This window comes from Corvus cornix, chromosome 3 (genome assembly GCF_000738735.6).
Source record: "Corvus cornix cornix isolate S_Up_H32 chromosome 3, ASM73873v5, whole genome shotgun sequence".
NCBI lineage: Eukaryota > Metazoa > Chordata > Aves > Passeriformes > Corvidae > Corvus > Corvus cornix.
Genome location: NC_047056.1, coordinates 108,488,041 through 108,504,706, shown reverse-complemented (window position 1 = coordinate 108,504,706; position 16,666 = coordinate 108,488,041). Strand labels below are relative to the sequence as shown.

At 44.8% G+C, this 16,666-nt stretch overlaps 1 protein-coding gene across 3 annotated transcripts in view; it reads right to left on the bottom strand.

The window, feature by feature from the left end:
• EVA1A (eva-1 homolog A, regulator of programmed cell death) overlaps positions 1 to 16,666 on the bottom strand; it is a 208,976-nt gene that overhangs the window by 104,942 nt on the left and 87,368 nt on the right. For all 3 annotated transcript variants that reach the window (XM_039569884.1, XM_010393247.4, XM_010393249.2), the window contains exon 4: positions 14,304 to 14,456. In XM_039569884.1, coding sequence (XP_039425818.1) covers positions 14,304 to 14,456 — 153 coding nt within the window. The remainder of the gene's footprint in view (positions 1 to 14,303; positions 14,457 to 16,666) is intronic.

The following is a 16,666-nucleotide window of genomic DNA, read 5'->3' as shown; positions in this document are numbered from 1 at the left end:
TCTTGAGCTTTTAAATGCAAGACTGACAGTTTCCTTTCACTGTCCAGCCAGGACCAAGCTCAGGGGGAAACTGGCAAGCAGACATTTTTTCAACACTGAATTGTTGCTAAAAGGAACAGGACAGCTACAAAGAATGGAATACAAACCCCTTTAGGTCACTAATCAGGAGTCAGGGAAAGGGAAAATGGACCTCAAAAGGTATTGAGTTCTAGAACCAGCATAACAATAAAAGCCATGAGAGACACAAGAAAGCCACAGAAAACCAAGCCCAGAGGGTAACGTCTTTTTCTCAAATCAAAGGCAGAATTTGATTTCACATGCTGCAAATGACTAAAGAAGAAGGCTCCATGTGAACGTTTTCATACTGAACCATCCAAGCTTCCTTAGGGGATTTTCTGATCCAATGAGTGTCAGAGGTTCCAGTGGAAACATCTGGCATGCAGCAATCCTGATTCATTGTCTTTTTGCGAATGTCCACTTAGAGAAAGTCATCAAATCTAAGTGCTGCAGAGGATTTCATGGAGGGTGACTATTCTTTTTACTTGCTATTGTTCTCACACAAAACAGCGAACATCCTACAGCTGTCTGCTCAGGGGCCTCGCCCTCTGGCACAGAACCATACTGTGTTCATGGGAGTGTGGGGAATTACCCATTACTGGTTCTGTGAGAGGCACAACAAGGCTTTTGCATCCTGCATCCCCAGAGATGGGCAGCCTCTGGGACATTCCTCATGTGGGAATATGTATGCACAAACAAACTACAGACTCTGCTTTCCACCTTAACAGATTGAATTGACTCTTCAGGTGCCAAAGCTGTAGATTCAGCACACAGAAAACACTTCTAAGAGTTTTATTTGTCATATACCCTCACACTAACATTGACAGCTTTTCTAGCCATCACTAGTCACATCCTGGTATTGATGGCCTCCTTCCTCCCATGCAGTTCTGAGCAGGCCATGGTCTCCATCCAAACTGACTTTAGCAGCATCTGTATCAGGAAACCAAAGGGGCTAAATTATGGACACACCTTTATTCCCTTTGTTTAAGCGCTACCCTTTACCTTAGAATGATTTTGCCAACTAGCATTAGTCCAAATAGGTAATACAGCCTGAGATACAACAGGGCTTGTCCTAATAGTCAATTTGCAGTACTATGTGGTGGAGGGTTTAGTTGCATGGACATGAGGTCAGCCACCACAGGGCCAGGCAGCAGAGTCTCTCTCTGTATCCAATACAGACTAGCTGATGTGTCCATGGTAGGTGAGCACAATCCCAATGTTACCTTAATCAGATAGTAGCTGCATTTATTTTCCCAGCCCTGTCCATGATACCCACTGAAAATAACAGGTCATACTGCCCAGAGAGAGCTGTGGGACCCTGCTCTAGACCCTTTACCATCCCAATGACCAGTGCAGATGTAGCTTGAGTTGTAAGAGCCTCTTCCACGTAGCCCAAGACACCCAGATTCTTCTAGGTAGTTCCATCTTCCAGAGAAGATCCTAACACTGCAATCCTTTGTGGCATTTTAGCAGTGCCCAGGTCCAGCCTGCACTGTTTGGGTGCACATTCAGTGGTAAAAGAAAACTTACCTGGAGTTTCTCTGGCCCTGAGGCCAGCTGTGATAGGACAACCCACTATTAAACACTCTTACTCTCCAGATCAGAGTGATGATACCCAGTACTTGTCCTACAACCAACTTCAAACCATCCCTGGAACTGTTCAAGGCAAAGTTGGATGGGGCTTTGAGCAACCTGGTCTAGTGGAAGGTGTTCCTGCCCATGGTAGTGGGATTGGAACAAGATGGTCTTTAAGGACCCTTCCAACCCAAACCATTCCAGGATTCTATGATGTTTTGGACCAGGAGAGAGTTGTCTGGGCCAAGGCAACAAACCATGCCATGGATCATGCTACAATTTCACAGTACAGACCTATTTCCAGTACCTGTGCCCCTGGTGCTACTCATTTACCTGTATACATGTAACCCTACATACTCAACTTCTTTAGGCACAGACCAGGCCCCATATTCACAAGTATCACCTGTGAAGTCCTCAGCTCTGCAATTGCCAGGCTGCTCCACCTCAACCTATACCAGCCAAAATGAAGAGCAGAAGGGCAGAAGGGACTCTCTATGCTTCAACTACAGGTGAAGATGAAAGCCCCTCACTTAGAAAGTAGGGCATCAAGATTTTAAAAGCCTCTTTTACATGTACTTTTTGCAAATCATAGGATAAAAAATATATCCAGGGAGAAACATCACCTGCTGGGACTGCAGCACATAAACCACCCAATAATTTAGCTGAAAGCAATATCTGGAGCCTATCCACTCCAACCTCCTGCCCAAACAGCAGGCAGATTTGATGTTACATCAGGTTGCTCAGGAATTCGCCCAGACAAGTTTTGAAAATCTCCACAGAGAAATATATCCCAAACTGCTTGGACACTTGATCCTGGGTTAAGCCCCTCTCCAGGTGAAGAATTTTTTCCTTGTATGTAATCAGGTTTCTATTGCTGCAACTCGTGTTCATTGCTTTTGGTGTTCATCTGATGTTTTCTTCTATGTGTTTCCAGGAAGAATCTTCTGTAGAACCACCTATTCCTTAGTAAAAAACAGAAATAAGATCCCACCCTGAGCTTTCTCTTCTAGAGACTGAACAACCCCATGTCCCTCAGCATTCTCCCACATGCTGTCTGCTCTAGGCCCCTGACCAGCTTGGTGGAGTTTCACTGGACTTGCTCCGGTTTTTCAACATCTCTCTTTACTTGGAGAGCCCCAAACTGGATACTACAGTACTCCAGTTAAGCTGTAGCAACTGTTGTGCCCAATTTAGTACCACCTACAAACTCTGTCCCATTATCCAGGTCATTACTGAAGATTTCAAGCAATCTGACTGCTTTTAAGTGGCTGCCAGCATGACTTCAATAAAGCACAGTGGAGGTTTCTTGCAGTACTCCATTTTCTTGGCTCTTGCTGCAAACAGTCACAATTTAGGCACGTCTTACTGTTTTCCCTGACCTCCAGACCCTAATGAACACCAAAATCTGGTGAATGCAGGAATGGCAGAAAGTCATCTGAGGCACCCATGTAACAAGATCCAGCTAAACTCTACTGACAACGACAGGCTCCCACATGGTAAACCCAAATACTCTTCTCATTTTCCCCATGGTAAGACTTGAGCCATTTTCTTGGAAACAGTGATATTTTTCCAGCGCAAAAAAAACCCAAATGGGGTCTAAGCACAAATTCTGACCAAGTATTTGCTTCTAAGACTTCTTTTGCTCACAACGAGGAATTTTCCCTGGTTTTGCCTCCACACAATTTCTAAGCAAATGTGCCTTGTGCTTTCCCATAAAGGCCAGGGCAAGCAGCCTGCAGTGCTTTGAGGGAGGACTGCGCCAACACTGAAATTAGCTTTGTCTCTGGTCTTGGATTTCTTGGTCTGTCAACAAGTTCATCCTCCACATAACACATTGAACTGGAAAATGTAAAAGCAGCAATCGAAATCTCAAAATGGGACCATGTTCCTTACACCTTTCAAAGGGTTTGTGATAAGGAGTTCAATTAGCTGGATGCCAAAATGTCATATTCAAGCATCTTTACTCCCTTACTAACGAGCACTGAAGATGTCAATAGTACATCTGAGAGGTGGCTGAGTGACAGATGAGGCTACAGCACCTTCATAAATCACAGTCACCACCATGCCATTCAGAGCTCTAGAGGGACAACATGGTATTGTCTTTCACCCCTGTGTCTCAGGCTTATAAAAACACTGAACTTCACTCCTGTTGGATGTTATAAAGTGCACACAGGTAACTTAACTTCCAAATGTAAATAAGTCCTTGGGGAGCTCGTTGAAGTGAGAGCTCCAATTATATTAGTACCTCTTCAGGAGGTGATTCCAGGTCAGAAGTCTTCCCCTCCAGGTGCCCATCCTCAGAGCTCAGAGAGGCAAGAAAACACAGGGGTTTTATCCATAAATCATGCAGTTAGCCTGCCAAAAATATGCAGGGAAGCCAAACCAAGCAATGTGGTGCAGCAGAGTTGGGCTCTGGTCCCCTTCAGCTGGCCAAATTCATTTTTTCCAGGTCTTCAGAAGTGGGAGACTAGACATGGCATTTATTGTACCAGATGCCATGCTCATTCAGGGCAACATTACAGTTGGCCTCAATGATCTTAGAGGTCTTTTCCAACCTTAATGATTTTATATTCCATGATCTCCTTTCTTCTGCTGCTTGTTTGCTTGCTAAATGCAAATTCCAAATGTTTTATGAGATACCACCCTGGCACCAGTGACAAACAAGTGATCCCATGTGTCAGAGATGTGGGAAGGACGCTCACAAATGCCAACATCATATCACTAAGTCTGAGGTAAGTACTGCTAAGCAGAGCCAGGCCCCTGCCAAGAACCTCTTAAAGTCCACAAAGCTCAAATCCCATGGTAAGGCAATAAAAACTGCTTTAAGACCTCATAGATGATAGAGATCCCTCTTGAAGAGGTCGAGCCAGAGCTACCCTTGGCTTTTATTAGTCTTGGATTGCTTCAGTAGACTGCCAGAGAGCAAATACGATCCTGGCTATGGTGAAATTTTCACATGTGAAAGTGTTTAAAGGTATCAGCTATGCTTTTTGAATAAGGTATTTTCAGCTTGGGGCTGGGGAGGGAGTGGGATCAGCTCACTTTATTCTCTTTACCTCTGGCCCCACTTTCTAGAAGTTGCACGTCCCTCCAGCCTTGCCCCTGGTAGAAGGTGAATTCCCTTTCCCAGGATCACTTCACAAATGCAGACCACTGGCCAGTTGGATTTCTCAATAAGCCCTCAGTGGGTAATTCATCTTACCAGTTGCATTTAGTATGATATGACTCCTTGATCTACTCCATCAGCCCAGCCTCTGTCAGAGTGAAAACCCAAATGAGGGCAACAGAGCCATGATGGAGGATTTTACCAGCTGCAGCTTGCAGACAGAATTGGCTTTAAAACTGGAATTGGTCTCGGTGATGTGATGTCCATATCATCAAGCTCACCACAATGAATGGGTTTTAGTCAGTCTAAGGCTGCTTCCCAGCATGACTATTTCTTTATTACCTCTTTCTGGTGAAAAAAAAAAATAAATAAACTGGAGCCAATGCCTATTAATCATATCCTTAATTTTGGTTACTCAGTGTTACTTGTTTTTCTCCAGTAAGGGTGACACATCCAAATCTGAAATCTGAGCCATATATCCCTGCTTTTGATTGAAAAACCTATCTGGGTTTGAAAGAATGTTTCCAAATTCTTTAATTTTTGCATTTTGCATCTTAGATGCTCTGGTGGAGATAGGAGCCTCTTCCAAGGCAGCAACCATCACAGATGGATCCACAAACAGATTTAAACACTGAGTTTGAGAAGGGTGACTAATCCCACAGTGAAGTTGGGCTCATTGCAGATGTTTGAGAACATCTGTTCATCTGTTTATCTGCTCAGGATCAGACTCACCTGGCACAGCCACGTTAAGCCTGCAAAGGTGGGTTCCTGCACAGATGAGACAGGCTGTCCAGAGCAAGCAGGATCACGCACAGCTGGACAGGTGAATATGTGAGCATGCTGTAAAGCTGCCAGGTAGGAGTTTTCCACAGGCTGTCCATAGATCTGGAGAGGCAGCAGGGCATGGAGCTCAACCCAATACTAACATGCACACACTCCAAAAAGAAAGAAAAATGGAGCCTGAGAAAAAACTCCACCTACTCGTAAGAGGATGAGTCAGATTGTCTGAGACTGAATTTTCAAGAAAAATGGGGCAACTACCTTTTGCAGCCAACAAAATATAAGACCTTGAATTGTCAAAAGGACCAAATGACTGGCCACAATTAAAGGCTTCAGAAAGAGAATCACTGCCTAAAATACTACTCCTAGCAGTGCATATGAGGTAAGTGATTAGGAACTGGAACAGGACTGGTGGTACCTGATCAAGAGACAAACTCTGTGGGATGCTTTGGCTCAGTGTAAAGGCATCGGGACATCAGTGTAAAGACCCACATCTCTAATTTAAACCATCAATAGAACCCTAGCTTTCCTTGCTGTCTTTTGAGGACCAGGTGAAAGGATCAACTTAAGATAAGTTTTCCCTTGAGGGAAGACATTTACAAACAATGGACAGCTCTAGGTGGACAGTCCTCCCAAGCAGAGGGCAGGATTTTTCTCCAAAACTTGCAGCCTGATTTCCTGCTCAAGAACAAGAGAGGAAAAGTTACTTGCTGGGAGCTATGAATCCAAGAGGACAGAATGAAAGATGAAGGGAGTCAGTTAACTAAGAGGGGAGAAATTTAGTTCCTGCAAAGAAAGCTGACAGATGTCTGAATCAGTGCTGTGGTTATCCACTTGTCTGCCAAAAGAGAAAGCAAATTTCAATGGAATGGCAAAAAGGCCACAGGCAGGAAGTAACTCCAACCTTGCAAATGAGGCAACTGCCTAAATTCCTTCGTGTTTTACCTAGGAGTGGCTGCCTCAATCTGCAAAATAACCTCTATCATAAGCAGGATGGAAGGAAGCTCTCCTGGTCTTAGGCAGTTTCTCATATATTTTAAAGATGTTCCATTAACTATGGTTGTTACAAACGTCAGTTCCTTCATAAAGGGGCAGCTGCTAGAGGTGCCTAAGCCTTTGCTTCAGCCAAAATTAGCCATCCAGCAGCCTGTGAAGGATGTCTTCATTGAATATCAATGAATCAGTCCGCACTCTGTGCAGTACATCAAACCCCAGGCATTTTCGACTTAGCCCATGCCCATTAAGTTTGATGTTCTCTTTAAAAGCCAGTGCAGAAGACTGTTAATAAAGATGGATTTTGTCCACTTTCTCTCTCAGTTAGCAGCCCTGGGAGATAATTTCTTTATTAGTGTAAAGCTGTCACACAGTTTCAGTTGGGGACAACTGAAATACATTGGATTTCTCCTCCCTGCAACGGCACACAAGCCCCTGTAGAGGACACAAGAAGTGAGTTGGGTCTAGATCCACAAGACAAGAGGGAAAAAGCCAATCTATAAATACTTAAGTATCCTTAAGACCAATGTGAAGTTCAACCAATAGAAACCAAAGACTGCCCTTAAACAAAAAAAGCACAGAAGCAGAAGTGTATTTGCATACAGAGGAAAATGAAGCTCAGGACAGAAATCCAAAATAATTAAAAACTAAAAGGTGAAGTTCCCCACTGGTATTAGTAAAATGATAAATGGTCAACATCATCATTACAAATAGCAGCAGAGAATTTAACATTGATACAGCTGTATATAGAATGTATGTCTCGTACAATGTTGCTGAAAACAGCTGGCTAGAAAGGAAATCTATATCCAAACATTAGAAGGATGTGCAGAGAAGGCCAGCTTTACATTTAAAAAGTGTGTTTTCCAGAAAGAGAGAGAAAAATTAGTCACCACACAGTTCATAAAACTTTGGAAACTTCAGCAGTAGGCCAGAAAAAAGAAAATTATCTTAAAAGAAACCAATCACATTTTGAGACTGCAACTGAAGGATTGATTACAGGTTTAATTACAAATCCTATAGTTACATTTAGAAACACTTGGTTTATTAATGTGAACTTAAATCATCTTATCACCCTTGTATCTGGAACCAGAACTCATAAAAAATATATGAGACTCCAGTTTTGCAGGGACTGACTTAGAGTGTGCAAAGTTGACCAAATTAATAACATTTCTCAGGTTTGGGGGATGAAATGAGAATCCAAGGACAGCTTCAAACATGGCTCCAAGAAGTCTCAGAGAACAAAGAAGTTTTGGTCTGGCAATGGCAGTAAAATGTTATTATTTAATTTGCAGCAGAGTTGATTGTGGGCTGTAAGGCATTCAAGATAAGAAGCAAAGAAGGTAGCAGCTTTAGCATCACTCAATAGAAGATAGCGATGGTGCTTTCAATGCATCTACTGCCCTGTGAAGTCCTTGAGTACATTTCTATTTCCTATTCATTACAGCCCAAAAAAGGTATTTTCCTGAACATGGGGATAGTCAACATGTTCCTAGACCTAGGCTGAAGCAAGGTCTGAACTTCAGAAGCTGCAGGACTGGCCCATTTTCTAAAGAGATTACCCAGCTGACACAGCCTGCAAGTCACTTCTTGCCCTTGGTTCCTAAAATAAAGCACAGCGTGCCTGCAAACTCACAGGTTTCACATTACCTTTGTTACTCAGGTTCAGAATTCACCAGCATGGCAATTTTTCAATATTCTTGAGAGACACCTGAATTATTTTAAGATTATCAGTTTTGAACAAGTTACACTGGTTTTCATTCAGAGCAACTCCATGGGAACAAACTGAGATGCTACAGATTTAAATCTCCTAAATTCTGCCCTTTTATTGTTAGGATTATATTTTGAGTTTGCTTTTAACTAATAGTTGGGCAATAGGCATCTTATAAGATCAGCCACTAAAGAATTTCATGTTACTGATACAAATCCTCACTTTACTTCTTCAAATATCGTTCCAATAGCATCACAGAGCCTGCTAGTGCTATTTAAATTACTAGTCTCAGAATTTTTAATTACAATCACTGCATGGGGTCATACTCCACTGTAAACAGCATTTCAAAATCAACTTGAACCTTGGTTTAGAGAAAGATCTTGTCCAGACTCACATTTGAATGGACTTTTTCATTAAAAAAAAAAACTATTGTGTGCATATAAAAACCACTTCATATAAATCATTTTTACAGCTCTATGGAATCCAACAATAGTTGGAGTTTTCTAGAAACAGCTGTAAAGTGATTTTAATTACCTCCTGGTGTTTTGAGACAAAAAGTGAAACACTAAGTATCTAAAATTGAAGAACAACTTTCTGAAAGCAGGCTTTTTCCCACTTTAATTCAGCGTTTAAAATGGGAACTGCATTTCAATTTAAATTTAATAAGGTAAGATATGTGAATTAAACAGTAAATTATATTTATTTGGCCTTCAGATTTGGATACTTGTGGGTTTTATTGCATACAAACAGATTGGCCTCTAAAAACATGTTCTTAATTATGAGCTATACACATAATAAAGTAGTTTCTGCCCTGAATGTAAAAGAAGTATACACAGAGTCACACCTACAGGAGGGTGCTTTGGAAGCCTGCTATGCTCTATAGAGAGGAACAACAGGGTCTGACCACTCCAACTGCTGCTCATCCCACAGACCCAGCCTTGCAGCTGCTTTAAAAGCCAGACAGGGAAACCAGGATGAAGCACGAGAGTGTTTCAGGCACTTGGATCCACTGAAGGTCAGCTGTGCTACATGGCATTGTCTGACCAGCACAGATTTCCATGGATACCCTGTCCCTTCTCACAGTCCCAGCCACCCTTCCCCCATTAGTGCCAGGTGTTACTACTCCTCATTGGTCCAGCTCCACACTTTAGGCACTTTTTATTTTCAAGCATTTGTCTTAAGACCAAGATTAGAGCACAGCCACAACCTTGTACTGATGGGAATGGGATGGAAAATGGTCATGGGTGGTGAAGCAGAAGAGAGACAGAAATGCACAGCTGGAGGGGCAGCAGTTTCTTAAAGCCAGCTCTTGTGCGGGCAGGAACATGTAGCCTGGAATAAAATGGATTTTTTACTGCATGTATTTCATATTAATTCACATGCTAGATCTGATCACAGATAAACAAACTAGAAGGGTCCATTATTTATATGGTGTAATAAATATTTATATGAGGACTCTGCTGCAAGTCTTATATACATCTGCATTAAGAGGGAGAAATCAAAACAAACTGGGTTGGATCACCTTCTGTCACTGCATTAAACTGCCAGGCAATGAGCACCTAAAGCACTGGCTTATTTGCTGAACTCCTTCCTCTGCTCTTCCATCATCAGATCCCATGAGTTAGAGAGTGCCACTGACCATCTAAATTTCCTCAGGGCTTTGTAAACACATTCATTTTTCCCCTTTACAGAGGCACAGGAGAGAGCTTGTATGTTAAGTGGCAAGGACATTTCACTCTCAGCAGAATACTCAGCTTGACCCACACCCCAGGACCCAGGGCAAGGCTGTGGAGCTGGGGTTCTCACGATCTCGCACCGACTCCAAAACCAAGCCCAGATTCCTTCTACCCAGGATGAGCAATTAAATTGCTTTGGGCTTTTTGCACACATGATGGAGAAAGACAGGGTCCTTGAGAAGGAGTCCAGGATCCTATGTTAGAGGTCATCTGAATGTGTCCATCTCACTCTGTGCTTCGGGGGGGAGCTACAGTAAAAATGAATAATGTGAGCAAGTCAGGTGTCCTGAATATGACCAAAGATATTGCTCCACTAAGCAATAAAAATGGTAATAATTTTACATTCAAGATCTTCCTCCTCAGTCTTCTGATTAGATCACTACCTTGCACTCAGATACGTGTAGGAAAAGGACATTTTTTAAATTGCTTCTCTTGGAATAAACAAGCCACTTGGAGATGCAGGCAGAGACAGCTGTAAACAGCAGGAAAAAGGGGCAAAGGGCTCACTTGGCTGAGGGATATTAATGGTTCATTGCTTGTAAATAGCCCTTTCCCCAGAGACCTCCCCATGCTCTGTGTATGCTCTCTGCACATGCTGGCAGCAAAGTGGAGGCTTTATTAAGAGAGTTACAAATAAGGTCAAATTCTTTTAGGAGCTTTTCAGAGTTCGCAAAGCATTCAGGGAGGGGTCCAGCTGTTTGCAGGGGTTTCTCATTGTGGTCAGAGACACAAGTTTCAGCATGTTTGCAGTTAAAAGAGGATCCTGACAGATTTTCACTTTAACGTGACAGGGATAGGATGGAGCTCTCCACCATAACTTTCTCTTCACAGATGCTAAGCACATTCATATAGACATTGTACAGAGAGAAAACATGTGTCTGGCATGGCATGGCATGGCATGGCAACTTGGGGATCTTTTATCACCCAAAAGCAGCACAGTAATAGCTGGGTTAAAAGGACTGCAACACCAGGATACATCGGAAACCACCTGAGCACCTAAGGGAGAATCCCAGGAATTCACTGCTAGTGGACTTTATCTCCTCAGCACTTCTGCAGGAGTATAAGGTCTTGTTTTTCAAGGCAGAAACAACACAAATTGAATTGGTTCACCTTACATATGCAAAGCTCTATTAGGCCACCTCTTCTCCCCATCTTAGACCTCAGTTCTTTAAAAGCCTCACCTGCAGATTTCTAAATTCAATCCAAATGTGCATTTTGTCCACAGAAAAAAAAATGGAATCAAATTTTCTGAACTATCTTTCATTAGAAGAGGAAGAAAAGATAATCTTCACCACTTTTGGGGCAGGTATGACTACTTCTCTCATCAAGTAGCTCAGGCTGCATGGATATAAATAATCACTGTGAACTTGTGCAGGGCCTACTTCTCAGCAAAAGGCCCTTTGCCAAGGCTCAGACTTGACACAAATCATCAGTCCATGAAATTCGAACATAATAAATCTCCCTTATTTAAACCCTCCTTGGGTTCTGCCTTACAGGAACTGGATGTTGCTGCAAAGTCTGACTCATACGGTTGTGTTTGTAAGATCATCTCGTTGTGAATGTCTGGGATCAAAGGCTGCCATGGAGCAGCCCTTCCCACATTGCAGGGCTGTGGAAACATGCAGAGAAATGTTCTCCAGCTAGCAAAAGCTTTGATTTATAAATTGTGATGTTTCCACCTGCTCCTGAAGGAACAGAGTTGCCTGCTGGGCTAGACAGGCCCATGAGAGGAGCACAGTTTCTGAAGCAGCTTGGGGGATCCTGAGTGCTGCTCCACAATCAGTCATGGCAGCTGGGAGCACAACCTGCTCCTGTCACTGCTGTAACTGGAGGCAGGAATGGGAGTGTTGCAGGGTGCCACATGGAAGGATCCTACAGCGGTTTCTCCTGTGGGGCCAAGAGAAATGCTAACAACTCACCTTCCCGTTCCTGCATCCCCGGAGTTCTGCCCTGTTGGGTCAGCTCACACAGGTAGATGAAGGGAAGGTCGTGATAAGCAGAGACTGCCTCATGCCAAGGGGATCAGTGAGCTGTAGCTGAAGAAACCTGAACAACCTCTCCCAAACATGACTGGGATTTAAGAGATGGAGCATGGTGAATTGGGGATGACCATCTGCTCACCCCCAATTTTCTTTTAGTTAAGGTCACCCCCACAATTCGCTCAGGATTTCAGCATGCAAGGAAACATCAACATCAGCAGCTATAGTCTGTCTTTCACCCTACACACACAGTGCCCAAATGCCTGAGAAAGCCTGAGCAAGTCACTGCTCCATGGTGAGTTCCTCACATCTCTCCAGCCCTGCAGGGCATGCAGCCAGCAGAGGTTCCAGACAGCCTTCCCAGCCTCCCTTTGCTGTTATGCAGGCAGGACATACCTACTCCCACAGCACCCCAGGAGCACCAGACTGACTTAAGATACTTGAGACCCCAGCAATCCCAAACATGTGGATATTTGCTCCTGTCCAACAACTTGGTCATTTTTAGCATCAATTCACAGCTTAAAACCTTGAGCCAGATTTTAGTGTAAAGCTTCCTCAGCATTCCCACTCCTGACTTGGCATTACACTCTCTTGTACTGAGCCTGCTCATGTAAGTAGTATCCTTTAGGAGCTGCTGCTTTAGGAGGAAGGGCCCTGCCTCATCCCAGCAGCAGACTGTGTGCTGCACTCTAGGATCTGACACCTCATTTCCTTGGGCAAACACCCCAATTTGTAGAGCTCACAAGGCCAATTTGAGAACAGCAGGGCATACAGGCTCTAGAGATCCTATGGCACGTGCAGCCCTGCTGTCAGACCACGCTGCTTGTTCTCCCTGCCTGTGCCTCCCGTCCTGTTTTCTGGTGCCACATACCCTGCTCTCAGCCAGTACAAGTTTCATGACTTTGCAGCTGGGCAAAGAAGAGCAAAACTTTACCCTTTGTGGCTTCACATAGAGTTTTGTTTCACGCTGACATTGAAGAGTGGGTCCGTGTGCTGGTGCCTTGTCCCTGGTGTGTGCCTCTTCCTGCTCTCTCAGCAAGGACAATGGAGTGGGGCACTCAGGTCTGCTCCAGAAACCCATCCTGTTTCACTGACTTGGCAAGTTCTCACCCAGCAGCCCAAACACCACAGCACCCAGTGAACACACTCAGCCCTTCCCAAACACCACACCAAAGAGGTCCAGGCTAACCTGCCATACACATCTCTTTTGGCTTCTGCTACCTAGCAACTGGGGGACTACAGAAGCACATCTAGGAATGCTGGTCACTTCAGGATACTGGAGATAACTTTTTGCAGGATATTGACTCTGCTTTCATGCACCTCACACATGGGACTGGGAAAGAGACCCTGCACTACTCAGCTGTGCTGCAAGTGCTCAGATTTTCAGAGCTACAGAAGTAAAACGCCACGCTTCACAAATAACCTGACTGGCCTCATTCCACCTCCGGGTTTCTATTGGCACCCATCATCTGCGTATCATATTTCCAAGCACTCACTTGACGTGCTTCCATTTGAATAGCATTTAACTCCTTAAGGGCATTGGATCAGCAGCTGTGAAGCCAAAGATCCCCAGATACAGCTGAACAGATCCCAGCACAGCAACAGCACCAGATCAAGCTTCCCTGTGAATTCTCCCCTGAAGCCTTTCCCTTTCTGGAGGCAATTCCTTTGGGAAAACAGTTAATTCCCTCTCAGGTCTGCAGAGAAATATGAGGAATGCTGAGCACAGGATTTTATGCTGTGATTGTTGCTCTCTATGTCACAGCCTAAAATACTCAAAGTCATTTCACATAGGTTCAAGAACAGACAGTTCCAGTGAATGTTTTTCAATTATTTATCTTTAACTCATGACTGTAAGAGACTCTGATAATCTGAGAGTAAAGAACCTACTGAAGGTACTGTAAGCCAACTGTAACATGATGAAACTTAACAATTTGCTTTTTGAATTTGCTCCCTTGCTTTAACTTCGGTAAAAGTTTAAATGCAATGTCAAGGCTTCAGTGGCTGCAGATGGTACATGACATCCCCAGATAATATGGTCCTCCATATTACAGGCAGAGAGGTTCAGTGTATGAACCACCACAAAGACAGAAAATGGAACAAGAAATTCAAGCACCTTCAATCATATAATCAGATGAATCTGTGAAAAGCCTGTGGCTTGGTAACTCAGCTAGGACATACAGCTGCACCTCTGTTTGGTGCTCATGATGAAGCTCACCATGGTGCCCCACATCAGGAGCACCACCATGGCAGGTTGCATGTCCCAGTCCCGCTTTTCTAACCAGCATCTGTGCCAGCTCTGCTGTGATGACAGTAAATGAAATCACCCTGCTCATATCAGCCTGTCATCAAGCCATCCCCCTGCTTACCAGTCATGGGCATCCCTAGGTTTTGGTATGGGCACTCCAGGCTGCCTCCTTGTGTCCTCCCAAAGACAGCAGAGTAAATGGCTATCACCATGCTCTTCTTACAGCTCAGCCTCAGCTTGTCATCTTCACAGGCTACTTTACTCTTGTATTCATCTGGAAAGAAATAAACACTTAATTACTCAGCTGATCCAGAGGTGGGCTCTCAGCAAGGCAAGACCCTCTTATCTCCTCATGGGGTAAGCTCGGCAGAGGTAGAAGTGATTCTGGGCCCAGGGGTGCACATCAGCTCCCAGCACAACCCCAGCCTGAGCACAACCCCAGCCTGAGCACTGCATTTGCTACAGGAGCACTCATCTCTCCCACTGAACATTCCCTCTCTGGCATTATCAGCACATTTAATGAACATATTTTAACCAAGCACATGTCAGTTCTATTAAATAGCCAATAATTTCATTTTGCAGACCGATAAGTGAGGAGGTGTGGCACTTGAGTGGTTTCTACATGGTAATATGGCAAGGGAAGGTAAAAGCCAATCTTCAGGAACCTATCTGGCCAAGCATTTATTCTATATCCCAGCAGCTCAAATGCAAACACAATCATGCTCCATGGCTTTTTTTTCACAGCACTTCTTCCACAGCAGATACAATAGAAGATATATTAAATTTGTTAATTATGGAAGCTGCTCCCACCTGTTGCAAACACAGATATGCAAAAGCTTATCCCCAGATCCTTCTTGAAACGGGCACTCTTGCTCTTGTAAACACAGAACAATCACTCAGTTTACATCTCTCAAGAAGACTGGACAGTCATTTCATGAGAAATCACATGTCATTCCCTTCTCTTTACCATTATTATTTGGATTATGGGAACCTCTAGAGGACCCAGCCTAGAACAGGCCCTTCCCATGTGTTCCTGCTAACACACCACAGAAAACAAACACTATTTTGAAAAGCTGAGTCTTTACAGCAAGAAATTTACATATGTGTGTTGGGGTCCCTCCCCCGCCGTGTAGCCCTGGGAGAGGGGCCCTGAGGGCACAGACACGGGGCTTCCCTGCCCCTGCTCAGCCTCGTTCCCATTGGTTGGTTTGTGTTCCCTGCGCGGGCAGAAGGACCCTTGGTCCCGTGACTGGAACAGTTCCTGAGCAGAGCTCCGGCCATGCGGCTGGAGAAATAAACATCTCTGAAACAGCTATCAAGAATCTGTCTGTCCATATATATTTCCTTTCCACGGGACTCCTGGTTTGATATATGCGTGTTGCAGGATCCCCACTGCAACAAATGGTGGAGAATTGAGAGCAGAACGATCCCCGATCCCTAAGCGACTGATTTGTGTGAGTAAACCCTGAAAACTTTGGATTCCTCTTCTTGGTTTTGCTTTGCTATTCCATATCTAAACTATGGAGGAACGGTGGGAAGACTCTTGGCTCTCAGAGCCGCATATGGACATTTATCTTAAACTTAAAATGATTCTTGAACAACGATTTGTAAATTTTAGCTTGATTCAAGCTCAGAAAGAACTGAAACACTTCCTGGCATGGTTGTTTAAGAACTTTTTCTATGTTTCTTGGGATTTAATTCTTACCAAGGGCTTTTGGAAAACCGTTTGGACACAGTTAATACTGGAGTCAAAATATATGCCGATGGAAGAATATTTTCGTGAATATTATTTAGTTACCGAGACTGTTGAACAATGTCAGCTGTGTCTTGGCGAAGGGAAGCCTGGCGCAGGGACCGTGCGGCCCAGGCCACGTGCGCCGAGCGCTCTCCGAGCAGCAGCGAGGCAGTTCCCGCGTGCAGGCGGAGCCACCCGAGCTGCAGTGTCGGTGGCGGAGCGAGGCGCGGCGGGACCCGGCGGTGCCCACTCGGCCCCACGCAGCGCGTGGTGGAGCGAGCCCCGTGAACGCCCGGCCGAGAGGGGCGGCGCACGGGCGGCGGCGGGCGGCAGTGGCGGTGGAGCGGAGCCGCGCCCAGCCGAAACACGCGCTGGAGCAGGGCGCGGGGGAGTCGTCGCTCGGGGGCCCGGCCGAGATGTGGGCACAGCACCTGGCAGTGGCAGCGAAGCTGCGACCAGAGGAGGCGACGCACGGAGAACTGAGCGGCGCGGCCCGGCCCGGCCCGCGCAGCCCCGAACGCGACCCCGGGAAGAGCGCGCAGGCACCAGCAGCCCCGACAATTCCAACACGGGAGCGACCAAAGGAGAGAGCAAAGACGCAGCGAGACAGAAAACAGCAGCCACTCGGAAAAAGGAGAAGATCATAGTAACTAAGACCTTAGGGATAGTAAAATGGTATAATGTTAAGCAAAATTATGGTTTTATAACAAGGTATGACAACCAGCAAGACATATTCGTGCATAGAACTG